Here is a 27,034-nt window from a genome sequence, read left to right as displayed (position 1 = left end):
AAGGTTGTTTCAGTTTTATGTTGATGTTTGTGCAGTGAAGGGCTCTGGAAGGTGCTGCTGGGAGGGGTGAAGGTTTTCCCAACAAGAGTAAAAAGCTGAAAATCACAAATAACCTGTGAGGGGGCATTTTTTCATTTTATCAGTTCTGCAAGATACCCTTTTTGCAACAGAATTTTATGCTTTTCTCCATTGCCTCCTCTGGTTTGGGGGCTTTTGAGCTCTGGAACACTGGGCCACGCTGCAACTTGTGGACCCTGTCTCAATCCTTATTCTTCTTGGTCATCTGGAAGTGTTTATCGCTTCCCTGAGACTTCAGCCCCTTGTACAATATATTCAACCGCTTTATGAGGAGAGAGCAGCTCGTCTAACCGAGGATAATAGCAGCCTTTGTGCTGGACTTTGCCCAGAAAATGAGATACCCTCCTCTTTTCTCTGTTTATTGAGGAAATTGATGTGAAGAATAACTTCAGAGTTTTGTGGGCAAGCCTAGATTTGGTTTTGTAACACAGAAAGTCTGTTTCTTTAAATAAAAGGTTAGGAAAAATGTTGCCTTATTAGCATGCAAGGGTTTTTTTTTTTTTAATCCCCCGTCGCACTTAGCAACTAAATCAGGAAATACTCTGTTGCATAAATTGTGAGAACACTAAGCACTGCTAGGTTTGGGAAGATATAGGGGGGATGAAGAAGCTAAAAAGGATGTGGATGGTCTGGAACACGCATGTGGATGGATGTTCACCTAGACCGTGACCCTGTGGCTGCTGCACCGCCACCAGGAACCGCTCACTTCATTTTTAAAGGCAAACGCAATGTTGTTGTGGAGGTTTTTTTGCCACTGTTGATGAAATGAGTTCCCACTGTGCACTGCATTTGTCATACCCAGAGCCTTAAGCGCTGCCATCATAAAAACAGGATGACTACGCAAGGCCCCACGTGTCCTCCTCAAAATACCTCCCCCTCCCCCACCGCCATGGCCGGTAGCCCGACGCGCAGCGCCACCACTGGCGCATGCGCCGCCCCGCCCCCCCAGGTGCGCATGCGCGCAACACCCGCCCCCGCCGGCCACCGGAGGACTACAATTCCCAGACGCGCAGGCGCGGAGTCCCTGGCGTCCGTGTCGCGAGCGCTGATTGGTAGAGACAGTGGGCGCCGCGTGGAAGGCCGCTCGTGATTGGCGGAGGCGGCAGGCGGCAGGTTGCCTCGGCGTTCAAGTTGTGGAGGGTCAGTTGCGGCGGTTGTTTTGCCGTTGGGGGCTTCCCCGCGTTAGGGAGTCGTGGGGCGGCGGTGGCTGTGTGCGGGTGGTGCCAGCCTCCTCCCGCGCTATCTTGGGGGCTTGTCCCTGGCTTATTTGGCAGGGGCTGTTCCCGGCCGGGCCTGTAAGGCGCCCTAGCTCGCTTTTCCACCGGGCACCCCCACCGCCGCCCGGGCTGCCCCGGCCCGCAGTGGCCCGGCTGAGCCCCGGCTCGAAGCTTCTGTCCCCGGCCCTTCCGTAGGGGCGGCCATGAGCGTGACGGACTGCGCCGCGGGCTCCTCCCCGCGCTCCAGAAGGTAGTGTGGGGGCTGCTGCCGTGGTCACCCCGGCCGAAACTGCTCCTCGGGCCCTGGCCCCGGCGCTCTTCCCTTTCTGTCCGGTAGCCAGGCTTGACGTGAGGCACCGCTTTGTTCGCACGTGTAGCTGCTCTGCTTCCTTCGCCTTATGCCTTTCCATTTCTACTGTTCTTTAGTCCAGTAATAAAGTATTTACATTGTGCCTGTTACCTGTTTCCTTCTTTTGCTGTTACTCATTTTTTCAAAGTGTGGTATTTAAGGCATTCCTGGGAACTGCTGGTGGGAAAGTTCCTACATAAATCATCATATTATTGTATATTTAATACTTTCCTACAGTGCCGGGGTTGAGAAGCTTGGTATGCTTTCACAGGTGTATCCCGTTGGGTTTCTGATCTAAGCAACTTTGGTGAGCTGGTCCATAAAAGTCTCTGCTCCCTCAGTGTCACCTGTGGAATCACTTAATCATCAAAGTTCTGGCACTGGCTCCAGAATCAGATTCTAGACTGTGCTTCTGTTAAGTTAAGCAGATCTTTAGTGAAGAGGCTTCTTAGCTTTAGTTCTGTATCACTAAAAAAAAAAAAAAAAAAAAAAAGTTCATCAGGTCAACATAAGTAACAAACACTTTCCAAGATAATTTTGAATTCTGTGGCCAGCTCTGTTTGCAAATTTGCTGTTTCCTTGAGCAGACTAATGTTTAAACACAGTAAACATTGCTTAAAAATCAGATACGTGATTACATATACATGTCCTTGGTTTGATTTATGTAATAGTGATATAATTTCCATCTAGTGCTTTAATGTGAAATTCAAGAACTTCGAAGCATCCGTTTCATTATCAAAGGTGGACAAGCTTTGGGGATAAGAACATTAAGTAGATCAGAAGAGAAGGAAGCGTGTCAGTTGCTAGACCTATACTTCAAACTATGGTTGCCGGTGCATCAGCTAACCTGAATTATTGTCTTTATTCAACAGTCTTTTTTTAGATAGTGCTGGTTTTCTGGATATCAGATAGCGATTCTGTTGCAGATGATGTCTTCCTGCAATGGCTGCTGCTTCTAATTGTACAACAATAGACTATTTGTCCTCTTTCTTCTATTCTTCTTTTCTTTCCTCCTCTTCCTTTCACATGCACCCTCCCCAAATAACCTATGAGACTTTCCTTCCACAACATTTTTCTTTATTCCTTTTCTGTTGGTTAGCCCTATCTCCACAGTATACTAAATTTGCAAGCTGTTCTACATCAAAGCTTTTGGTCCTTCTAAATACTGTGATCTATTAACACCCAGAGCACAGACAAGCTAATCCGTGTTTAAAACTGAAGCTGTTAAAATTGAAAATTTATTTTAAAGTATTTTAGAAGTTTTTTCATTTTACTGCCTGAAGCTTACATGTCATTAGAAATGTTTCTGTCCAGGCTGGCAACTCCCCGTGTCTCATCCACATATACTAGTTCTCATTCTCCAAGTCAGGAGGACTTTACTCCTCTCCCTTCAATCAATGAGCGCTTGGCCTTTCTGCGTCCCTCCCGGGAGCTGCTGGAATACTACCGCGAGAAGATTGCTGAGTTTGATGCGGAACATGAGGATTTGATAAAAAGGCTGGAGAGATACAAAGAAACTTATGACGAGCAGGTTAGGAAAAGAGCTTTTGCATTATGACAGACTACATATCCTTACACAAACTTTATTTTAATAATTTTCTTCAGTTCAAAACTGAGCACAGATGGTCTTAGGATTTAATCGTGATTTGGTAGAACTGAGCTAAAAAGAAATAGGTAGATTTCAGGGTTTTATTATAAAATCTAGCTGTCTGTTCTCTGTCAAAGCGAAGGGAAACAGGCCTGTAGGATATTCTTCTCTTCTGAAGTTACTGTAGTTTGGTTATATTTTCACAGTGAGTTGTTCGTGTTGTTTGTTTGTTCTGGCTTGGTTTTATTTGGGAGTTTTTTTAAATGAAAGTGTGAGTTTAGATGTTCAGGTCTCATGTTGTCTAACTTCTTTCCCTTGTTTCTCATAGTGAAGAATGAGCGCTCGTTTGTCCAAGTGTAATGAGCTTTGAGATAGGGGTTTAATTTGTATTAACTGCAGTGGAATTCATAAGCTTAGCCAGAGGCTATTAAGCAATGGTCATACACAACAAATAAACATGCTTTTAAAAGAAACTTCAAAACCCATTTTTGCCTTTTAAGAGAAAAAAAAAATCTTACCAAATATCTGTAACTTCAGTGCTGATATGCATTACAGCATCCACCTGTCTAGCAGTCATCTTTGCAATTGGGAATGACCCTCTGGGAACAGGATGATCACCTCTGAGGTGATTGGGGGGGCCTCTTTAAGTACTGGCTGTGCTTGAAGCAGCCTGAAAGCTCTCAGGAAATTTGTGGCATAAAAGTTACTTTCATTATATGGAGAAGAAGAGGGGGAAGGTTCCAAAATAGTACCTTCTCTCTTACAGGAGTAGTTTTATGCAGGATTTGTTTGCTTTCCACACCAGGCAGAAAGTCATTGATGAAACTTACTAACTAGCCAAATTTCTCACTACTAAACTGTACAAATATTTTAATGTTTATTCTTCAGTAATTTATTTCAAGAGTAAGTGCTATGGCAGAGACTTTGCTAGGTTTTTGTTGATGTCAGTCTCCCCATACCTGTGCCAGTCTGACCGCCAGTGCAGAAGTACAACCACTGGAAACGGGAGACCCCAGCTTAGGCCTTATTTGACTGTTGTGTAGTGACAATGATTCTCAGGGCTCTGAACTCCCTGTTGAAACATTTTTAAATATTTTCTCCGATACTGCCCTCATCTGGTCAAATTTTGTGAGAGACTAAAATATAATGATTTGCTTGAACTGGCAGTTCTATACCAGTTACAGGCTCATGGCACAAGCAGTTTGAAGTTTGTAAGTGTTGCCCAGTGCTCTGTATCATTTCAAGTACCTCATTCTCTCTACCTAGCACAAATTGCAGTGGGAAGTACATCAGCGAGAAGAGGAGATTGCAGAGTTGCAAAAGGCTTTGAGTGATATGCAAGTCTACCTCTTCCAGGAGAGGGAACATGTTCTTCGTCTTTACTCTGAGAATGACCGGCTGAAAATCAGGTGTGCTGTCTAGTTGGTGGGCTGGGTCACTGGCAATAGCGCTTGCATGCATTATCTTCTGATTCTCATCCGGATCTGGTGTCTTCAGAGAAGCAATTATGTCACGCTTCCCAGGGAGGGCTCTTATGAAATCATACCAGTACAATCTGTTGGGCTGCTAAATATATTTCCACTTATTATTCCTCCTATTCTAGTAGTAGAAGAAAGAGCAGAAGTTGAAAATACATTTAGATCTGAATTGTGAATTGCCAGTTTGAATGTGGAGGTTCTTATTTAACCAGACCTTGTACCTACCTAGCAAAACTTCCTCCTACAGCCCTAAAAATACCTAAGCTCAAATATAAAATACAGACCAAAGCAAATTGCAGTGTTTCAAAAAGATGGACCCAATTTCAAAGCAGTTGCAGGGTCGCCATCTTGCAAATGGCTGAGGCTGGGGGCTGTTTGTGTGCTGGGAGAGGCATCTAGTGGTAATCGTTTAAAACTATGCCCCACCCTTTCAAGTGGTTGAGTTTCATTCATAGGTGGTTTGTGGTTGCAGAGATAAAGGATTTCAAATTGGGTCCATCTTTTTGAAACACCCTGTAATTTCCCCTGACTCTATGGGATCATGTTGACAGCAACTCCTTTTTAATGCCATTTGATTGGTGAACTGGTATATAACCTGTTGTACCAGAGCAGCTACCAGGAGCAACGGAGTTCCCAACCTTCTTTGGAACATTTTGTGTGTGATAATTTCAAGATGTCTTTTAAAATTTTAAGAACTTAAGTCAAAACATGTGTTGGTGTGCTTAGGCACTTCTCAGGAGTGTGGTGAAAAGTCTGGTACACCCTCTAATGTAGTTTGCTTTAAAAATACTCAACACTTAGAATCTCTTGAATGAAGCATTGTTGTATTTGAAAAGAGGAATGCTCCCTCATGCCAGTGGAACTGGTGGTCTTATGACTTCGGCAACATGAGTAATGTCTTTGAGACTGTGTTTTTAAAGCAGCATTCTCAATAACTGCAACAGTTTGGAAAACGTGTGAGCATTAGCAAGTAAACTAGAAGGATAATGTATCACAATGTCTTGAGGTACTTAAAAATAGCAATGTGCTGACCACTTTCCTTTGAATTCCAGGGAACTGGAAGATAGAAAAAAAATTCAACACCTCCTGGCTTTAGTGGGAACAGACAAAGGAGAAGTTACGTATTTTCACAAGGAGCCTCCACATAAGGCAAGTTCCATTTTTCTGTAGAACTCTGCTTTTGATTGTAACATGAAGAGCTGTTCCCCAGAGGCTGACCACAGACCAAATCTGTCAAAAGTTGCTAAAAATGAGCCCAAAGAAGGAGGGATCTTTATCTGTGTAGCAATATCAGGCTTTAGTGTAGCTGCTGACAGATAAATAGGAAGAAGCACACTGGAAGTAGGTGCTTTTAGCATCAGTCCCCTTCTACCTTCAAATTGTTTCAATTGTTGTATCAGTTAGCTTTTGTCCCATGCTTGTTCAGTAGCTTGAGTGAATGTGCTGATAAATCAAGCTTCATGCTTGGAAGGAAGGAAATAACATACTCTTCATCTTCACTTTCCCTCTTCTCCTCTCTGTCCCTAAAATGCTCCTTTTTCTGCTGAGAGTGCCGATTTTCATCCTAAAGAAGCCAGCAAAGGCAGGATTACTTTCCAGTTGTTTCAGTGAACAAAATATAGAGGCAGAAGTGGTAAAACTCAGCCATGATAAAGGAAACTTTTCCACGTGGACATTACACTTGTGAATGTCTTCCTTGTCTTGGGGTAGAAGTAAGGTAATGCTGTTCTTCTGGATATCTCATTTCACTCTTTAAAATTTGTTCTTGACTCTTGCACCTTTGGAGAATTCAGATGTTCAGCTGAGCTATCTAATCTTGTTTCTATAGGTTACTGTTCTGCAAAGGCCAACTAAATCTGGAGATCCACATCAACAGAATGATACTGCTATAACAGGTACTACACCAAACTGATTAACAGCAGCTCAGCTCCTGATACTTCCTTCTCTATGTGTTTGTGTCTGGTATACCAAAATAATTCCTTACTGTGAATACTTTGATATACTTCCATTAAAGTACTCTAAATGTATCCATGTGTACATACATATACATGTAGTACTCTTGGCTTAATTAAAAATATTTTAATATAATGTGGGCTGGGTCTCATGTCTGAGATCTGTTCAGCTAAGGAAGAGGCTGGTATGACCGTGGAATGGCTGCTCTGGAACTATGCTGGTACCTGCTGGACAGGCAGCCTGAGACACAGCCAGTCCCAGGTCGGGGATTCTGTCTGCCTTTAGCGCAGAGACTAGTGTGGGTCTGCACTCTTGCTTACTGATCTTCTCTTTTGACAAAGAACTGCCTTTTCCAAATTGACTGAAATTAGCTAACAAGCTCAAAACTCATTCAAGGCTTGATGCTTTTGCAGCTGTGTCATTTGCCTATTCATCATTTATTTAAGAAAATTTGTTAAGTTTGCTTTCTGTACATGCCAAGAAAATAAGTAGGTTGCTTAAATATTGTGGTGTCTTACTGTGGGATAAAGGCCTGTAATCACAATAAGATCTGAAATTCTTTTCTTCTAGCTAGCCCTCCTAGAAGTCCTTGTGACTGTAGCCATGGCAAGCTTTTTCCCATTCTTGTAGGCCTGCCAAAATATAGGATATTTCATGCTTGGAAAGGTACTGCAGGTGGACTGGAAGACCTTTTTCTCTTTCTGTTAAATTTCTGCAATAGGCACCAAGGGGAGAACTTCAAAATCAGCAGCAGAAGGAGAGAAACCAGAATGTCCTGAGAGATATCAGAGAGATAATCAAGCACTTCTACTTCAGGTAAAAACATTTGCTAAGTGATGGACATAACTCCTGGCTGTCCAGGAAATTATGACAGACAAACATGCTGCCTGCTTACATAAGATGTAGTCATATCAATTTTATAAGTTCCCACATCTGACCATGGATTTCCACTTTCTTTCAGCTTACTTAGCTGGTATTTTTGTGTTGAATGTAGGCTTACATTTAAGAATTTTAGTCTAATTCTGGAAGCTTTACATAAGCAGATATTCCAGTAATGTCAACTTCAATGTGTTGTCATTAAATATAGATTGTGTAATGGGTGGTATCAACCATAATTTGATTGTGGCTACCAATTTACATAAAACCTACCGAAGATCTGTGGGACTGGGTATTTTATAGAAGTCTAACAAAGCAATGCATCTGAGACAGAATTAGGCAGCTCCGATAAGATGCACTAGTACAGTAAAATGTTCCTTTTGCTAAACTTCAGTGAAAGATGGGGTGTAGAGAGCGTGACGGAATGAAAGATAATGTGCAGAATCGTGAATTTGGGATGATACAAGAAGCTTTGTTAAAGCATGAGGAAGCATTGAAAGATATTGTGCAGAATCATGAACTGGGGAAGATAGGAGAAGCTGTATGTAAAGCATGAAGAAGCATGAGTCAAGAAAAGCAAATTAAAGAGCGAACTTGTAAAGCAGATGGATTTTTTTATTATTATATTTTATTTCATTTTATTTATTTGTTTAAGTGGTGACTGACATAGTGACCAGTTAGCTGTCTAACAGCGTTTGTTCTGGAGCAAAAATATAGTAAAAAACTGTCATAAAAATAAGTAATCTAAATTCATGCCAAGTTTTTTCAGATAGTTTCTTACACGTAGGCCAGATGCATATTTTTCAATAAACTGTTTCAATTTATATCTCCCTGACTGTGTGCCCTAGATCAAAATTCTTTGCATTCCTCTCTTTCATTCATCATCTTGTTTACATTTAATGATTTATTCTGGTTGAATGATTTCTTTTGTTCAAGGTATGTGAACTTGCTGCCTTCCTTGAATTTGGGTATTTTTGTATCACCATTTTATTGAAAGACGGTAACGTAGATACAGAAATGTCTCTGTATATTCCATAGGATCTGTCAGATCCTTTGTGCAGTTTAAATCTTTCCAATATCTTCTGTCTTTTCTTGCTGCATATAATACGTTGGTCTTGCCTATAGCATGATTTCTTCTTAAAATGTAGTAATTTGAAATACTTACAACAAAAATAAAAATTTAAGAACTTAGAACTCTCAAAGGTATTCTTGAGTAGATTCTTTGATCTGAATCCTGGAGTTTAAAAGAAACTTGCAAGGACAGGAGCAGAGCTGCTCTGAGGTCTTATTCAGTAATGCCTTTGTATGCCTATTCAGGTGGAGGCCCTGCAAGCTCAGCTAGAAGAACAGACACGATTATCCAAAGAACAGGTTGAGGCGCTACTAGAGGACAGACGGATTCACATGGAGGAAGCCCATGTCCAGCATCAGAGGGACCAAGACAAGATCAAAACTATAATGGATAAGTGAGTGCGAGAGAATGGCAATGGTGTAGTCATGAGATGAGAAGAGAGGGGAAAATAGAAATATTTTGGCTTTTAATATGTTGCTTGCTGCGGCAGGCAGAAAAACAAATTATGCAGCCATCTGTTTGGTTGTATGTGGAAGGAAATGAAAGGAGTAATCTACATATAAAACCTGTTTCACATTGGAAGAATATCACCTCATTCATTAGATGGGAAGAGCTAAATTGTTAGGAAAGCACCTTTTTCTTCTATGTTTCTTTCAGCTAGCAGTGATGACTGAGGAAATTAAGTTAGGCACTAGGAAAGAAGTCAGTTAACTCCACTTGGCATTCCTTTTTACAGACTCCATAAGACCCAAAATCTCTTATATGAGAGTACCCGTGACTTTCTCCAGCTGAAGTTTGATGTCCGAGCCAAGGAGAAAGCATGGATGGCAGAAAAGGACAGCCTGCTGAGGAAACTTGACAAAGATCCAGATCAACTTATTATCAGCAGGGAGTCAGGAAGAGAGAAGAAGCAGAGAGATACCAAGAAGATGCTTCGAGCAGATGATGGAGTTTGGAAACCCCACAGCAGAGAAATAAAGGTAATTTTTTTTGTCCTAGGTAGATGCTCTTTAACAGTCTTTGACTAGAAAATTGCAATCTGGATTTTGCCAAGACAGGCAGTAGGTAGCAGCTGTTTCAGAGCTGTACTGGCTTGCCATAAGTTGTATTGTTGTAAGATTTCTTACTGATGTAAGAAAGCTCTCCTGCCTCAAAATCAGCATTGCTTGTAAATTTCAGATGAAAGGTATAGTTAGGATTTATGAGAGCATTTCACTGTCTGTTTCTTTTATACCCATAGCAAATCCTTACTTCTGCAAGCTGTGTGAGGTATGGACCAACAGTTCTTAACCTGCTTGTTGCACATGCCTTTCTTTTAGTGTAACTGCTCGCAACTAATGCACTTAGCAAGCAGTGTCTATACCTGCCTTGCTGCTGACAGGGGAGAACAAAGTCTTTTCAGTTGGTGTCCTGTGCTCTTCTACAGCAGTCAGGATTTTTCTGAAATGGGTTAACAGATAATAAGGAACTGGGAAGTAAGCAGGCAATAGGGAATTGTTTTCATCTACCACTGGATGTAGGTGCTTCTGAAATGCAGTACTGGACAAGCTGCTGTGGATAAGGGAAATTTCAACATTAGTTGAATACTATTTTTAAGGGGAAGATGAGAGAGTTCTTTAAGTGATGATGAGCTGTCATGCAGAGTTTATAACCTAATTAAAAGGTTTTGGTAATGGAAGTGGTGTTAAAATTTTGTCTTTACCTAGTCATTTCATTAGCTGTAGCTCCAGTTGTTAATTTTTATTTGCCTGTCATATTGTCAGTCTATCACACTTGCTTTTCCAGACCAGACCAGGGAGATTTTGTGAGAACTGACTTTTGAGTTGATCTGTTCCTTCTATGTCCTAGTCACTGCAAGAACAGTTAATGCAGGAAAAGCGCCTATCCAACATGTATAGAGAGCAGTGTGTCACCTTGGAATGCGAGTTGGCTAAGGTTCGTGAGGAGGGAGATGTCGGCAAAGAACTCTCTAAGGTAATTAGTCTGTAATCATCTGCTAGCTAGGCAGTGATCTTGCAGCCCTTATTTTGTGTACCCTATTGAGTCTTCATCTCTACAGGAACACGCAGAAAAGATGGGGAAGCGCCTGAAGCTGATGACTCAGCGATATGAGGCCTTGCAAAAACGTCGTAATATGGAAGTAGAAGGATTCAAGAATGATGTTAAAGATCTTCGACAGAAGTTGAAAAATGTAGAGATGCAGCTTTTTAAGGTAATAGCTAAGCATTTCTGAGGCACACTGTTATAGGCTTACCCTATAGAGGTGTATTCTCAGTATTTAAATGCACTATTTCCCTAGAGTTAACGAAATAATTTATTTCTTAAGTGCTCCTTTAGATATTAATATTTAATAAATTTGATCTCTTCTGTATATTATCAAGCAAAAGAGATTTCTCTTAGTTAATCAGTCAGGCATCAAGCTTGCCAGGAACTGTCCCAATTATACATTAACTGTATCTTTTTGTTGCAGCTCTGAAAGTTCTTATATGATACCCGTAGCTCACTTAGCTGTCTCCAAATTGCAAGACAGCAGTATGCTTAAAAGTATATTCCACAAAGAAAATTATGATTGTTTTTCTTTCTGGGGACCATAGTGTTTGGTTTTGTTCTAGTAAGAGGTAGATAGTTGACTTAAGTATTGTGAATGTTATTTATTCCTTTGTTAATTTTTTGTTTGTAACTCTGCAAAAATCACTGTGGAAACAGTGGCTGGAAGCTGAAACTGTGTACTCTGTAGTAAGATGTAGCTTCTAGATATGTAGAGGAACATCAGAACAGCTTAGAATGGAAGCCATAGCCTTGATGTTGCCTGGAGTTTAGGATATTTATCTAAGATATGCTAGAGAGGATCATCTAGGTATAGCTTTTACCCAGCTGATTCTCAGGAGCCACTGATTCACTTGTTTTCTGTACTTTGGGCACACAGTTTGGTTTACTAATGCATTTGTCTTCACTAAAGGCTTTGATGTCTTCTGGGATTTTGTTTGATTGGCTGTGGGTTTTTAAACTTTAAGGATTAAACAGCATATGTGAATTGGGGAAAAAATGCCTATGATACCTTCAGTAGAGACGTGTATGCTTTGTAACTGTGGTTGTCCTCTTAATTGTATTCCTAATTTCTTCATACTTTTAACCACAAGAGGGCAGAGGAACAAAATACTTGCTAGAAGTCTGCAGTGATCTTTAAATGATTCTCATCACTTCAGACCAAAATGACTGCATATGACTAAATTTCCAAATTTGCATATGAAAATATTTGACCAAAAACTGCATGAGGACAATGCAACATCCTAAAGCAGGAGTGTCAAACTCATTTTCACTGGGGACCTCATCAGCCTCACGGTTGCCTTCAAATGGCATTTTAAGACTGTATAAATGCAGGACTAGTTACATCTATACAGTCCTAAATTGGCATTCGGCCCTTTGAAGGCAACTGTGAGGCTGACGTTGCCTCCAAAGAAAATGAGTTTGACACCCCTGCCTTAAAGGGTTGAGAGAAAAGAGGGCTGCCAAGGCTGTGCTGTTCTGCCATTGAAGTGGCTGGGCTGGCATGCTTTCCAGTTCCAGGGTGACAGGAAATGGCAGCCTTGGCTAGCTTGCCATCAGGAGTTCTGATTGTCCAGCAGCCTTTGTTCAGCTCAGCATGGACCACGTGGTGTGGCCTGACACGAGGCGTTGTACTTGAACTGCTCTTCAATCATACACAGTTCAGAAGGCAGCAGGTTGGCCACAGCAGTTAGACCTTCTCTAGTTCCAGTAGCAAAAGATGACAAAATGTCATCATATCAGGAGAAGTACTTAGAACTAGATAAAAGTTAGTTGATTAATATTTTATCTTGCTTCTTTTTGTGCGTTTCAAAATAATACAGGTAGTAGAATGCAGTCAACAGGTTATGTTAGACTTAACTGTATTCTGTCCACATTTCTTCCCCACCAGTAATGTAACACCATAATGTATGGAAGTTTGTTCTTTAATTTTTGGTTCTGGAGCGCCTTTCTACTGGTGATATGCATTAGTCTAGTGACATTAGCTTAAGCATCCTCCTTGCTAGCTACAAAGGGTCTCCTTCAGAGATCTCTCGCTCATATTCTCATCATAATATTCTCTAAATTGTACTTTATATAAATCTGTTTTCCTTGATCTGTTTTTCTCTTTCTTTTTAGGTGATTCTGACTACTGGACCAGACCAGGATCTTGCAATCCTTCATGAGGTCCGCCAAGGAAACAGACTAACCCGTAAAATTCAAGGAGAACTAAAAAACTTAAAAGCAAAAATCTATGGCTTAGAGAATGAACTACGGGTCTGCTGAAGTTGAGGTATTAGCTGGCATTCTAGTTTTAGGAATGGGACATTGCTAGGCTGGAACAGTCATCTGTGAGAGCAGCTCCTGGCTGTTTTCTGGCATCCAGTGACAGAAGGCTTGAGAAAATCAGCAGTTAATGTCATAACATTGTACATGAGCCATTCGTAACATGCCAAATTACATTGCTGTTTCAGTTGAGAGATGGCTCTTGATAAGACTGACATAAAAAGTACATGATGACTTATATATCTGGAATATGCTTATGACTTCATCTTACCTTCACAATCACAGTAGGAGTCAGTGTATACTAGTCTTCAGCTTTCTTTGGAGCATATTATAAACCGCATATGAAATTAATGATTATGGAAGGATCTAGCTCAAGATCTGAATTGCTTGACTGACCTTTTCATATGTGAGAAGCAGCTTTTAAAAATGGTTTAAATTATTACTGTTTTGGTGCTTAGGCATTTCAGGATGTAACTGGAAATTTTCTTTGAAAAAGACCATGTATAGAAAGTATATATTGAAGTGACTGTCTCCTTGACCAAATAACTACTTGAAAAGGGCTTCCCTTTGCTTGATTCTAACCCACTTGGGACGAACCTGCCTGATTTAATACGGTGGAAAAAAGTAACCTGTTAAGAAGTCATCTGCAAGAATCAGCAACATCTACACTTATTTTGAATGTTTGGGCAGGAGGGAAATACTAAACTATCAAGTGTCATCTCATTGTTGCCTTCCTCACAGTTTATATGAACATACAGAGGAAGCCCATAATAAAAGGCATCTACTATCTTCCTTAGTCTCTGCCTCTGCAGCTTTAAACAATATCATGGTTGTGTACCAACAAATCAGTGTCAGCTTTTGCTACAGCAGTTGTTGCTGCTGTACTGTAACTGAAATTGGATTGGAAGAACAGGTGCCTAGTTGCTACATGGTAAATATAACTCTGGCTATATGATGATTATCTTTATACCAGACATGAGGACATTGCAATTCTAGAAAACAGATGAAATCATGAAAAGGATTACGACATGGCTTCAGCCCAGTTTGTAATTGTGGGACATTCATGCTTTTACTGTAGCATCAGCAAATCTTGTCCACCTTGTAGACTGAGAGCAGATTGGTTTTGGAAAAGGGATTTCAGTGCCTCTGTTTCCTACTGTACCTTTCTGACCTTGTTAAATGTGGCAGAAGCAGAATATCTTTCTGAAGTATATGCCTAAAGGCTACCAGCACTTCCTTCCCCATTGAAAATAATTTAGTGCGTGAAAGCAGATAGTTTCTTTTAGATGTGGTAGTGGCCATGGAGATACTTGTTCAGTGTTTGGCAGAGGGAGATACGTAAAAGATGGTTTTGCGCTGTCAAGGTTTGGAGAAAGAACTGGTTTTATAGCACCAACTAAAGCAATGTGGGAGGAGAAATTCCCTTAAGTCAACTGCAGATCCTTTTTGTGACAGTCTTACTGACCCTTATGGTTCTGTAGTGTGGCTTTTTTATATATATGCATTCTTGAGCTCAAATTCATCACAGGCTTTAGTGTGGGTGGCTGACAGTCTGTACCTAGATGCTCAACTACTACTACAACTTAAAAGAGGCTGTTTTAGAGTATGTTGCACTGATTAGTTTAGCTGAAAATGCTGAACTAATTCAGAGACTGATTCATGAACAACTTGAGTGCCAATGCTATTTGGAGGGTTGAGGAAGGTTATTAAATAACGCTATCTATCATTTAGCATCACGCTTTCTTAGTTGACTAGTACTTTTTCGGATAAGCCTAGCTAATTAAAGGGAGTTGGTATGTGAAGTAATATGCTACTGGTTTGAAGATAAGATATCGAAGTTATCACAGGTTCTGTAAGGCTGCTTCTGAAAATTGCTACGTAATGAAGTATTAGCCACTTACTCAGCAGAATCTGCCTACTTAAATTCAGCTATGGGAAGCTAGCTAAAAGGTCTCTTGAACCTATAGAAATAAATGGGTTTCTGTTTATTTTCAACTCTTCCAAGCTGAAGAATTGCCTATGAAATTACATTTTCCTAACTTGAAGGCTGCAAAGTGTGTCTGGATAAAGCCGGTGGGCTTTGACAGTCAGGTTTGTAAGACCGGGAGGAAGTATTGGTGTAAGAAGGATGTAAATGTTTGATTCCTTGTCTTCCTTACCAATATTCCTTACTACTTGAAAGACTGAACAGAATAAAATGGCAACATTCCTGATATACCTGCCAGTGTGTCAATATCAAAGTGCAGCTTGAGCTTTATTCTTAATTTGTCACTAGGCTACAAACCTTCCTATTTATGGGGTGGGGGGCAATTACAGTAGTGCTGATCTGTAGATCCATTGTATTTGGAAGCTTGAATATTTGTCCAAAGACAGGAACTGCAAAGTATTGTACCTGTTTTTTTTCTGTGTGATGTCATCTGATCAGGTGTAATGTTGCTTTATGTTGCCAAAACAAATGTGAACCTTCAAGCTAAGAACTGCTTTAAAAAGCCAAGTGTGTTCTGCCACTAACAACTACCCTTTAAGATGTCGGTAAAGAATTTTCAGCATTTCCAAGAGAGTTTCCTGAAGAAGGTTCTGAGACCCATATTAGTCAATTTTCTTCTACAATTTTTTGAGTACAAACAAAAAATGGCATTTACTCCAAAGACTGATTAGCTTTTTTTGCTATTTTAATTTAGTAATGAGTGATTTGTATAATTTCAATACAACTAAATGCCAGGTTGTGTATGTGGGAGCACAGAACTTGAAAGACCTCTAAAATGGCTAATTCTATGAATATGGAGAGTGCTCTACATAGGATTAAAGGTTAGAACCGGGCGAATGTTCCTCTTGTGAGCCAAGATACTAAAATGTTTCTTGCATAAATAGGAGAAAAGTGAGCAGTAGGGAAAAAATTCATTGTTGTGTAGCCTTATTTAGGTAAGGAGGAGTGCCTGCATTTCAGAAAGGATGTTGAAATATTGGGTAAGGCACAGACCCACAGATGATTCAGCAGAGGAGAAAGAGTTGTGCAAGAGCTCATATTGCATTACATTAACAAGACTGATTAATATACATTTATCTTGAAGATGAAAAACTACCAAAGGCCTCTATCCCAGCAGAGGAAGGCTGAGAAAGAACCAGTAGCCTGAACTGGAATTAAAAAAAAAAAAAAAGCATACATTTTTAACAGGAAAATTGCTCTTTTTCTCTCATTATAACAAACTGTATGTGGACGTAACAAATTCTCCATCTCTATCTTCAAATCAAAACATGGTTGCACCTCTGGAGAAGGTAGCTCAGTTTACTAAGTTACTGGGTTTGACACATTAGAACTTAATGAAATATAATGATGTTAACTAACAGGATATGATTTAATGGTCCATTCTGGCTTTAAAACCATGATTTCTTTATATATAATATTTATAGGAGTTTTCCAGCATCCATGCTGTTGCCTTAATTAAAGGAATATATGCTGTCAGCTCACCCTAGACAGCAAGGTTACACAAGGTTAAAAAAAAAAATCCCTCATTACCTTCCTATATCAGAACTTGCAGTAATTCCCAAATTAATTGATGCTGTGACTGTGCTTAGAAAGGCCGGTTAGCAGTAGCCACTGTTCTGATAGCCATCAGAATAAATCTAAATAACAGTTTAATATGTGCTTGTATGCAATAGCTGTACTTAAATTGCTTATGTAAGTAGTAGCATCAATTCAGAAACACGCACATTTTACCAGTATGGATGGACTCTGGGCAGCCTAATATTCTGGAATTGTAATGCTGGGAAGGAATTCTTCAGTGATCAGATACTTTGTTGAGACCAGCCAGGAGAAACATCTCTGTGTACTTTGTTCTGGTAGATATGTTAATATTTGTGAACAGCTATGTTGTTCGGATTTTTAATTACAGCTCAGTAACACATTTAATTCTGCTACACTTGAGTGTGTTTGTACTTGCTCGGCCAAAATCCAAATAAAGATGTCTCATTTGTCCCCACTCAAAATGACATCATAGCTGACTTGTATATAAGGAACACTTTAAGATTTTTCATTCTAATATTTCTGCACCATTTTGTTTTTATATTCCCAAGTTTCTTTGAATTGTAAAAAATAGTCCTTTTACCTCCTAAACAGTTATTCTTAAATTTGCAAGTCTGTCTACTCTAGGTGAACCTGCTTTAGCACAGGTGGGTTGAACTAGATGATCTCCAGAGGTCTCTTCCAACCCCAACCATTCTGTGATCTATAGAAGTGTACACATTTTTTAACATGTGGACTGGGAGTATGTACCAAAACATACTTGGATGCAGCATAGAAGGTGTGAGAGGTGAAAGCTGTGATGATTCCTTTTGGCTGCTGTATTCATAGGGTTTGGGCACAAAGAACAAAGTTTGTTTCAGTTCTTATGTTGCATCAAGCATTTTAGGACTTTTTCTGAAACAGGCCATCGGAGGTAACTGGGATTTAACCCACTAGCAGGAAACATTTCTGCTATGACTGACGTATTTGAGAAGAGTGGGGTGGACTTTGATATTTCCCATTTAACACCAAATGAGCTGTTTGGAGAAAGGACGTCTTTGATTATGAGTGATAGTGGCTGCTCTTCAAGTAAGCACCAAAACTACAGCTTTATAAACAGCCCTCAATGGGGTTGACGATTCACTTATACTGCCTAAATTGTTTGTTTTAAGAGTTGCGATGATGTTGGGTTGTGGACAGATTACAGATGTGTAAATATGGATTATTTGGTTTTGTTCAGAAAACCCAGAGAGTCTTTCAACTTTGAATGTAAAAGACAATGATTAACTACACAGGCATGAAGGGTTTAATTGTAGAAATGGGTTTGACTTGAATGAAAAGATCTGGGTTTATCCTGAAGAAGCATGTCCAGGATGTGCTGGATTCTCCTGTATTGATTCAGAGATCAAACTGCCTTTCTTTCACTGTAAACATTTATCTCTGTGGTGAGTCATTCCTAAGCATCCAGTAACACAATTTTTCCTCTTCAGTGCTGGCTTGGGTGGGTAGAAGTGTGCTCAGTGACATCACAGGCAGAGCTGCTCAGCTTTGTGTTCTCTGTAGTGTCCCTAATAAAATGACCATAGCACATTTTTGGAACTTATTGAAACATGAGGATGATGAGCACAGTCACTTAAAGCATAAGACTTGTACTTGTAGTTTTAAGACACTGGAAGGAGGAAATTTAGGCAAGACTTTAGTCAGATTTGAAAACATGGGTTTCCAAAATGATCACAGATGTAGATAAAACTTTCATTATGGTAAATGTCTAAACCCTGAAAAGTCTTTTGAAAGTTTTCAGCTTAAAATATGTAAATGCTTTTTTTCTGGAAGTGCAAATGTGCTCTAGGTATTGAGAGACTGTTCTGATGTGCAGAAAGCAATTCAGCCTGATTCATGGGGCAGGACCTACAATAAGGAGGTGCTCCTAGAGGTCCTGTGTGAAGTAAAAATGTGTCCTCTTTAGGCTAAAGATGAAGGGCAGGCCATTTCTGTGCAACTTTCTCTGAACAACTCGGGCTTGAGACCTAAGAAGAGTGATGTGGTAAGGAGAAAGAAGCATGAATGAGGCTTTCTACCCAGACGGGTAAGTTGTAGGAGAGCAGTGGTGTAACTGTGATGCTGCTGTCAGAGCCAGAACTGAGGGAGCACAGCCACGTGAACAGCAAAAGCGGGAGAAGGCTCAAACCCTGGCTCAGGCCAGTCTGTACAAATGTTGACAGCATCACTGGATTGGTAAAAATGACATTGCTGATGAATGTAACTGTGTTAGCAAACCCCACCATATCAGCACAACTTAACTGGGCAAGAAGGTCATGTTTGCCAAGAGTTTAATTGCGGGACCACACTGATTTTCTTGCTGTGATGTTAAACTGCAGCATTGACAGGGATTTTACTGGGATAGCTCCACCCAGTGATGCCTTTTAGAGCCCAGTCCATTCCTGAGGAGCCAAAAAGGGAAATAATGAGGAACTGTATCTTTGGAGGCTGCCTTTTCCTCTTAGAAACATTTCTGCCTTTGAGCCATTCCGGTTATGAATGTTGAGATGAAGTCATTGTTTGTGCTTCAGAGCATGGCTGAGGTCAGGGAGAGGGGTGTGGAGCCACCAGGGTGGTGAAAGCTGGGGACAGTCAAGTATCTTTGATGTAGAGCTGGTAATTAGTGTTAAACTGAAAATTACACAAGAAGAAAGAAGGGAAGGAGTGAGTGGCAGATAATTGAACCTTTGGGGAGCCTACAGAGAAAGATGTTGGCACAGAGCTAGAAGTAATTTACAGAACAGAGAAACAGTTGTTAGACAACTAGAAGCAAAACCATAAAGAGAAGAGGCAGGGATGCACTGAGACAGCTAGAGAGGAGAGCCGCAGGAACAGGAGATGCACGTCGTTAAGTGCTGCGCCCATCTCAAAGGCTGCTTTTATCATGAGGAAACATAGCCAAGATAGAAAACAAACAAAAGCCCAAACAAAGCAGAGAAATACTCCAGTTGGCTCATCCTGGCAAATAGTTTCTTTGAAGTGGGTATTCAGAGTAGGCAAGGAGAGGTGTATCCTGAAGCGAGCAGCGATCTGTCCGGTGCTCAAGGATGGTCTGTCAGGGCAATCAGCAGTGTCAGCTCCTTGTCTGAGTCATCCAAATATGACACAGACGCTACTGCTGCATCACCTGCTGCCAGCTCACTTGCAGTTTCTTTCCCTAACAGGGCTGAGCATGGCGTATGGGATTATTAGAAGCTACAGTATTGCACCCAGTGAAGATGAGAGATGAGGGGGTCTGGGTGTGTACTTGTGTGACTTGGAACGCTTGAGGAATTGGCAATACAGGGTTGGGTAGACAAAGGATAAACACATTTATGTGAGGTGTTTTTAAAACATTCCTGCAAGCATTAATCTTACTCCTGAGTATCAGTACTTTCTGCAATGAATAAGTGGTGCAGAATAAGTTATAATACTTTAAGTACAGTGTAGGGCTATTCAAATACCTCTTTGCTATTTATTACACATCCAGATTAATTTTGTTCCTTAATATAGTTCCGTTGTAACTATATTGCAACAGTATACATCAACGTCCCACAGTTATTTCCTTAAGCCTTTTATATAGAGACAAGAGCTTTTCTGTATCTTCATTATAGCATAGTTCTACCGTGACAAAAGATTTGTTGCTTTGCAAGTCAACAATGTTACTGTTAGCCTATAGTTTCACTTTCCCCTCCCCTCCATTTTAGCACCATGTTCACAAGAGAATGATGTTCTCACTTATTTTAATATTTTAATATGCAACAAAGTACAGTTGATGTTTTTGAAACTTAAGGTTGTTCATCTCCGAAATGCAGACAACTTCCTGCTAAGAATACCTAATTCAATTCTAAATGGTAAATATAGTTTAATTTAGATATACATTTATTACAAATTTTTCCTATTAATAGTATTTTTTTTAACAAATATGAAAAACTTGGTTTATTTCTCTCACACTCGTAAAAGAACAAATCAACACACCACCAAAAAACTTCAATGGTGTCGTACCCTTATACAAGACTTCTGCCTTGCAGTGATTTAACTGGTGTACCTCTTCAAGTTCTTTAGTCATATGGACCCTGGTGGTGGCTGGGTATTGTCAGCCCTTTCTGTTTGCAACAGTGGAAGCATCACCATGGCTCAAGCCTGTACCGGTGCCACATGCATCCACAGCCTCTAGCAAGGTAGGAAGGAGGAACACAAGTTTTGCTTCCTTGAAAGCTGCAGAATGGACTTTGTCCCAGGGGAGCCCAAGGGCAGAGCTGCTCGCCACTGCAGGAGTTGTTTCCATCTTGAGAAGTCTTTCTGCCTTCACAATGAGGTGTAAAACTCTCTGGATGCACTTTCCTAAAACAAGAGAAATGTCTCCAACACAGAGCAGGAGGGAGATGGCTCTGAAACCTTTGTGAGACATTAAAAAAAAGGAAACTTATCATCTCTCTATCCATCCCAGTATGTGACAGGTAATAGCAGGGTCTCTAGGTGCTGCCTGGATATTGAGAATATAGTGTTCAGCACTTGACTGACTACAGATGCTGCTTCTGCTCCCGCTCCCAAGCTGTGCAACACTTGGGGTGTCAGCACCCTGCCAATGTCATCGTGTCCTTGCTGGGACTCACACTGCTCTTCTGTGGCCCTCCATTTAAAAGGCCTTTGGCACATTTTCTAAGGCTAAATAATGACCAGCATCCTTTTGCACAGCCTCCCACTTCAGAAGGCTGCTGTGAAAGGAAGCTGGACCCTCAAAAAAAGGTCCTTGTTGCATGCATTTTAAAAATTAACATCAGCCTGAGGGTTTCTCTTCATGGTTGCATGGATGCATCTGTGCAAGAGCAGGGCTGTGGAGGGAAACGACTGATGCAAATGGCCCAACACCCACACTGTACACTTTTGGAAAGTGTTATTCTGGAGTAGCTCCCCAGCTGGGTACATTACATGCATCCCAGGGCGCATCCGCCAGTTTAGTTTCACCCAGGAGGTATCTGGTTTGCATCCTCCAAGACTGTTTGCCAATGTAAACCAAACCAACAGCATGGGAGGGATGGCTGGGAGAGTAATTCAAAAGTGTGCTCGAGATGTGAAATGAAACATTGAGTCCACCCAAGGAAGGCCCTGGTCTTCATGGGGGTCTCCAACATCCTCCCTCTGTTGGGTCCAAACAGCGTAACATCACATCTAGTCAGCTGCTTCAGAAAGCAGATTTGTACACCTCATGAGTCCTGCTCCCCCTGATTGAACAAAGCACTTTGAGGTAAACACGCTTGTTGCACCATGCAAAAGCCACTTAAAAATGGATTCAGCTGTGTGTAACTGCAGATGCGAATCGCTCCACTCTCGTCCTGCTTCCCCCCGCGCAGTGGAGTCACCATCTCCCGTCGTCTCCCCGGAGGGATTCACGGGCCCGGACCGGGTCGGCTCCGGTCCCCGGTCCCGCTGCCGCCAGCCCCTAGATCGGCCAGGGGGAGGGTGACGGGGGCAGCCCCGCCGCGGAGCCCCCGGCCCGGCCCCCCGCGGGGCGGAGGCAGGTGCGGGGGGCGGTGGCAGAGCCCGCCCGGGAGCTGCCCCCGCGGGGGCGCGGCACCGCCCCGCACCTGGGCCCGCCCCGCAAAGGAGGCGGGGGGCAGAGGCGGCCGTGGTGTGCCGAGCCGTGCCGGTGCGGCGGGAACATGCCCCGGGGTAGCGGCGGTGGCTGGGCGCCCTGAGCGGCGCCATGCGGGGCCGGCTGCTGGCGCGGCTGCGGCGGCGGCGGCTGCTGCGGCGGCTGCTGCTGGCCCTGGGCGCGCTGGCCTTGGGGCTTTGGGCCGCCTACCTGGAGCTGGTGGCGGTGGACGGCGGCGGGGCTCCTCCGGACCGCAGTGAGTTACCCCGCGGGGCGCCAGGGGAGGGGAAAGGGAAGGGGAAGGTGGGGAGGGGGGCGTCCCGTCCCGTCCCGTCCCGTCCCGTCCCTCGCAGCCCAGCGCGGTGCTGGGCTCTCCTAGGCGCTCCGTCCCGCTCGGTAGTCCGGTGCAGCGCTCCGGTTTCCAGGCTGGCCGGGAACAGGGGGCGAGCGCGACCCGCTGCAGCGGCGGAGCGCTGCCGGCGAGCGGGGACCCCCCTCCCTGCGGAGCTCTCGGGGTCGGAGGTGGGCTCTGTTCCGCGGGACGGAGGTATGTGTTGAGGGGTTTTGCTGTTCTGCCTTAGGTTCTCAGCTCTCGCCCTCGTTTCTGTCAGGAGACCAATCAAAACGTGACCTTGCTGGAGTTGCAGAGCTCGGAGTCAGGGCTTTGAGCCGCCTCATATTCTTGGTGCTCTGGTGCTAACCTGGAAGGAAGCAAAGATGCTTTGAATATCACTTTGATGAGAGAAGTGTATGCAAAGGAGGAGGGAATGCATACCCTGGAGATGCGCAACACCCGCCTAGTAACGGGTTCATTTTGTGCAAACTTTTAGGAGTACATCAGGGCATGTACAAAGTGCGGTTAGCTTCTTTTCTTACAAAGTAGAGGAGCATTTATTTCTATCAGTGTCATGTGGGGTTTTATGCTTCTCTTCTTTTTCACAGTTACAAGAAAGTTTTAAACAGCCCAAATCTTTTTTAAGAAAAACCTACAGTGGTGTTGCTGCTGTTTTAAAAATAATATCAGTGCTTGGTGCTGGTCTAATTTGGTAGTGGTTTCTAAAATACATATGAGCATTTAACTATTAATACTTTTCAGCATCTTAGTCCCTTCACTTCACATTATAAATCCTCTGATTCTTGCTCTTGCTTGGTTTCAGCCCTAAAGCTGTGCACAGACTGTGCAAGGAGCTCTATGAATGCCTGCTCCTACAAAGTCCATTACAGGACTTCAGCTTGTCCATTTGTTCTGTTCTATATGGGATGCCAAGGTTAAAAATTCATGTTTATTGTTGCAACAGTGTGAGAGATCTGATTTCTCTGGCTAGGATAAATCCTCTAGTTATAATCTGCTTTTTATGCCTGGTGGAATTAGCTGGGACATGAGAAGATGGGTTGCACTACAGATCTACTTCATGTTACACCTCTCATGCAAACTAGCCAAGCCTCGTACTGTATTGCTGCTCTGCCAATACCCCCCAAAGATCCTTAGAGAAGACTGTAGAGGCATATAGACGACTTGTGCAAGTGCAGCAAGGAAGAAAACAAACCACTCAGAGATATTTAAAATAGTGGTTATAAGGAGAAAGGGCTGAGTCAGGTGTTCAGAGCCATGCAGCTGACAGTCCTTTTGCTGCCAGCAACGCAGAGCGGGAGGATGAGAGAAAGGGGCAGAGAGCATGAGGACAGAAGGGATGTGCTGGAGCAAACAACTTTTCTTATGAATGGGGTTTTTCCTCTTTGCTTTTAGACAGGGTTATTTTTACATCTCTGTCACAGAAGTAATTCTGTTTTAAGACTGAAACTGGAAACAGCGACATGACTACAGCCACTACCAACTAAAAGAGAAGATGAGGAAAATAATTATATTAAAGTTCAGTTGTATAAAAGTCCAGGCTCTCCCAAATCCACCACCAGAGATACTGCTGCTCAGTGCATGTGAAAGGCATTTAAACGCTGCTGGAAAGGGTGGAAGGGTGAAACCCTCTGCCAGGCAGCTCCCCACGGCTCTGCAGCATCTCAGAGGGGGAGTCGCTGTGCCCGGAGAGCCGAGGCGCTGTGGGTGTGCCGAGCACTTGGCGTTGTGTTTTCCTGGTCTTGCAGCCAGGATCCTGGAACCTGCTAACTGGAGGAAGGTTAATCTGTGACCCTCCCCACCCTTCCTCTTGCCCCAGTACCTCTAAAAGCCTGTTTTGTTTTAAGAGAAGTCAGGAGTCGGAATGAAAGATAAGTAGTATTTGTTTTCTTTTGGCTGTTAGAAGTAAGTCATGTTTTCTCCTCTGGGGACTGGGATGCCTGTGTTTGTGACTCCTCATGGTGACTCTTCCCAGAAACTCCAGGGAGCTGGTGTAGGAAGGAGTGACTCTCAGAGCAATTAATACTTTCCCCCTCTCATTTCTGCATTGTTTTCCATCGCATATCCCAAGTGGGAATCCTACGGTATGTAAGTCACACCTGGGACCAACGAAGAGCTACCACCTCAACTTTTCTGATGCAACAGCCTTGCCAGTTATTAATGATAAAATACAAAGGCTGTTTATTGGGTAATTTTTCTGGGCAAAAAGCTAAGAGGCTTCTTCCATTGGAGCCAGAAAGCTGAAGAGCTGCTGGGCTTGGAAGGAAACCTGCAAGAGATTGCTGTTTCCATCTCCTATGTCTGTAATAGAGCTTTCTTCTTACCTCCCTAAAAGGCATTGCAGAACAGGCTGTATGGAAAGCCAAGTATGTTTTCTCCTTCCAGAGAGGTGAGTTCTCCTCCAGCAAGGCTGTAAGGAATCATAGAAAATATTCCCTTTTCTCTCAGCCATGTGTGGGATGGAGCACAAGCCACTGTGATGCGCCTCTTCCACATCTGCTCCTGGGTCAACACCTTAGAGCAAGTCTTCAGGCACAATGGGTTCCTCCCCAGCTTTATGCTCCTCTCCTTCTCTTCCCTCACCAGATCAGTGTGTGGTGGAGAAAGCAAATGTCAGATGGCCTGGGTGTGGGTGTTTGAGTAAGTGATGCTTAAAAATTGAGGCCCTGACTGTCCTCCCTTGCTGTCTGTGCAGCTCTGCTGCGCAACAAACTTAAGCATATAACTGAGTTTAGATGAAAGAGAATAAAGGGCTTAGGAGAATATGCTGGAATCATCGATACCCATTGGCTTCCATGGTGCTGCGTCACAGTATGGCTGGGAGAGTCTCTGGCTATGAGGTTCATTTTGTTGTAACGTTAAAGTCAAAGGTTGAGGGACCAGCCTGAGGTGCAGAATTCATGCTCAGTGTACCCCATGGGTTGGGATTCATGTGTGCGTAAGTTGATCTGGGCCATTTTCTAGCTGTCAGGGACAGACATTTTCAGCTGGACAGGGACAGATGACAGTAAGGGCTCTCATGAGTGATATGAGTGATAGCTTTTCTTTGAAGATGATGCTGAAATGGGCAGTTGGTCATGTCAAAAAAAAAAAAAATTATTGTGATGTGACTACATCAAGATATTCCTGCCTGTTCTTCCCAGGGAGCCTTACTGGCAGACCTGTTGTGTGTTTCTGTGTTGCTGTTCCTGTCGTTATTGTAGGGCTTGCCTTTTTCCTTTTGAGCATATTTTGCTGGTCTGCTGCCCAATAGGTATTTATAGGAATCTTGAACATGTTTACAGCTGAGTGAAGAAAAACAAGCTGATGTGAGTTGAAGATGGGCACAACTCTCCTCACATGAAATGTGGCCTGTTGTCATCCAAAACAAGTAGTAACAGGCAGGACACTGCCATCCTGCCAAGAAACCCGAGGAGTTGGAGACGGTCTGTTCACTCCTGCTGCTGACAGGCACTAACCTCTGTGGAGCGGGCTCTCCAGCAGAAATATTTGTCTCATCTTTGCTAGCTGCTACACAGCACACTTTGCTGCTGGAAGTGAATGCTGGAGATGGGAAATTTTCTTATTTCAAGGGTTAACGGGGTGTTGAGGAGGGAGAAAATACCAGTAAAGCACTGAGTGGCCAGGTCTGGAGAGAGAGTCCTGCACCCCACCTTGGGTGCTGTAATGCTCTTGGCTTGGCAGCGCGGCTGGAAGGGGCAAGGGCAGGGGCAGGTCTTCCTCATGGAAGACCCCCACCCTAAGACGCTGCCTCTTCCCAGAGCTGCTGCGATGCTCTCTTTGGATGGAAAGGCTGCTGGGTCAAGTACCTCCTCCTGCTGCCTCTGTTTTTCTCTTCTGTGCCCAGCAATGCCTCATCTCACCCCACCGTGCAGAAGGGTGTGACTCTGAGGGAGCAAGGCTGGTGTCAGCAAGCTGTGCTTGCAGGCAAGGAACAATGTGCGATGATCCCCCTTTGCTTTAAAACCTTGTGTCAACATAGTAAAAGCGAATCCCGATCCCTGAAGAAACTTGGAGGTGAGGTCATTCCCAGCCATTGCTGTCCACACTCTCTTTTTTTTTTTTTTTTTTCTGCTGCAAATACCATGGTATTTCGGGAGACTATAAATCACTTGCACTAATTTCCTTTATTGCAGGTGTGAGCATCACACTGATCCCAGGCACAAGCAGGGTGTGCTTAGATTAGATTGCTGGGAGGTACAGTTAGCAGGAACAAGGGATTGGGGGCACTCTAATATGCCTGTCCCAGCTGCTTCAACCTGCCCCTGTTCCACCACATTTTATTGTTGCATGTAAATAACACTGGGAGCGTCTTCCTGTCTTGGATTGTGACAAGTGGTTTCTGTCTCACTTCTAGTGTCTCAGACTGCTGCTTTCTTAACTCGATAGCATGCAGTCCCCCTCTCTGAAGTGGGAAATAGGAGAGACTCAGGAGAAACTATGGAGATGTGTGAATAAAAAAAAGTCTTTCTGGCAAGACTTCCACCACCCCAGTATTTACATTGTTAGAGTCCCTTTCCTTCCTCAGAAAATTAGTTTCTTACCCTCCCACCTTAGTGAGCTCTCCGATCTGCAAGAATCCAGGGTACTACAAAGCAGCGTGAGTTGCTTAAAAGCTGGGCCAAGTGTTGGTGTGAATAGGCA

General features: G+C 42.9%; 2 protein-coding genes across 9 annotated transcripts in view; both read left to right on the top strand.

Moving 5' to 3' along the window:
* The first annotated feature begins 1,184 nt into the window (after positions 1 to 1,184).
* On the top strand, positions 1,185 to 15,135 carry CCDC77 (coiled-coil domain containing 77). The gene is made up of 11 exons (XM_082074576.1): positions 1,185 to 1,545; positions 2,959 to 3,175; positions 4,499 to 4,641; positions 5,763 to 5,859; positions 6,539 to 6,605; positions 7,385 to 7,479; positions 8,857 to 9,005; positions 9,348 to 9,591; positions 10,460 to 10,585; positions 10,671 to 10,823; positions 12,776 to 15,135. The coding sequence occupies exons 1-11, from the start codon at positions 1,499 to 1,501 to the stop codon at positions 12,920 to 12,922; spliced, it is 1,485 nt and encodes a 494-aa protein (XP_081930702.1). The 5' UTR covers positions 1,185 to 1,498; the 3' UTR covers positions 12,923 to 15,135.
* Positions 15,136 to 22,083: 6,948 nt separating this feature from the next.
* B4GALNT3 (beta-1,4-N-acetyl-galactosaminyltransferase 3) overlaps positions 22,084 to 27,034 on the top strand; it is a 70,167-nt gene continuing 65,216 nt past the window's right edge. For 7 of the 8 annotated variants that reach the window (XR_014186162.1, XR_014186163.1, XM_082074371.1 and 4 more), the window contains exon 1: positions 22,084 to 22,294. Coding sequence is in view for 5 of the 8 variants with exons in the window: in XM_082074371.1 (XP_081930497.1) it covers positions 22,150 to 22,294 (145 nt within the window). In the remaining 3 variants the exon portion in view is untranslated. The remainder of the gene's footprint in view (positions 22,295 to 27,034) is intronic. The other variant, XM_082074376.1, reaches the window with a different exon arrangement.

This window comes from Streptopelia decaocto, assembly GCF_964273445.1.
Source record: "Streptopelia decaocto genome assembly, chromosome: 1".
Classification (NCBI taxonomy): Eukaryota; Metazoa; Chordata; class Aves; order Columbiformes; family Columbidae; genus Streptopelia; species Streptopelia decaocto.
This window is presented reverse-complemented; position numbering and strand designations above follow the sequence as displayed.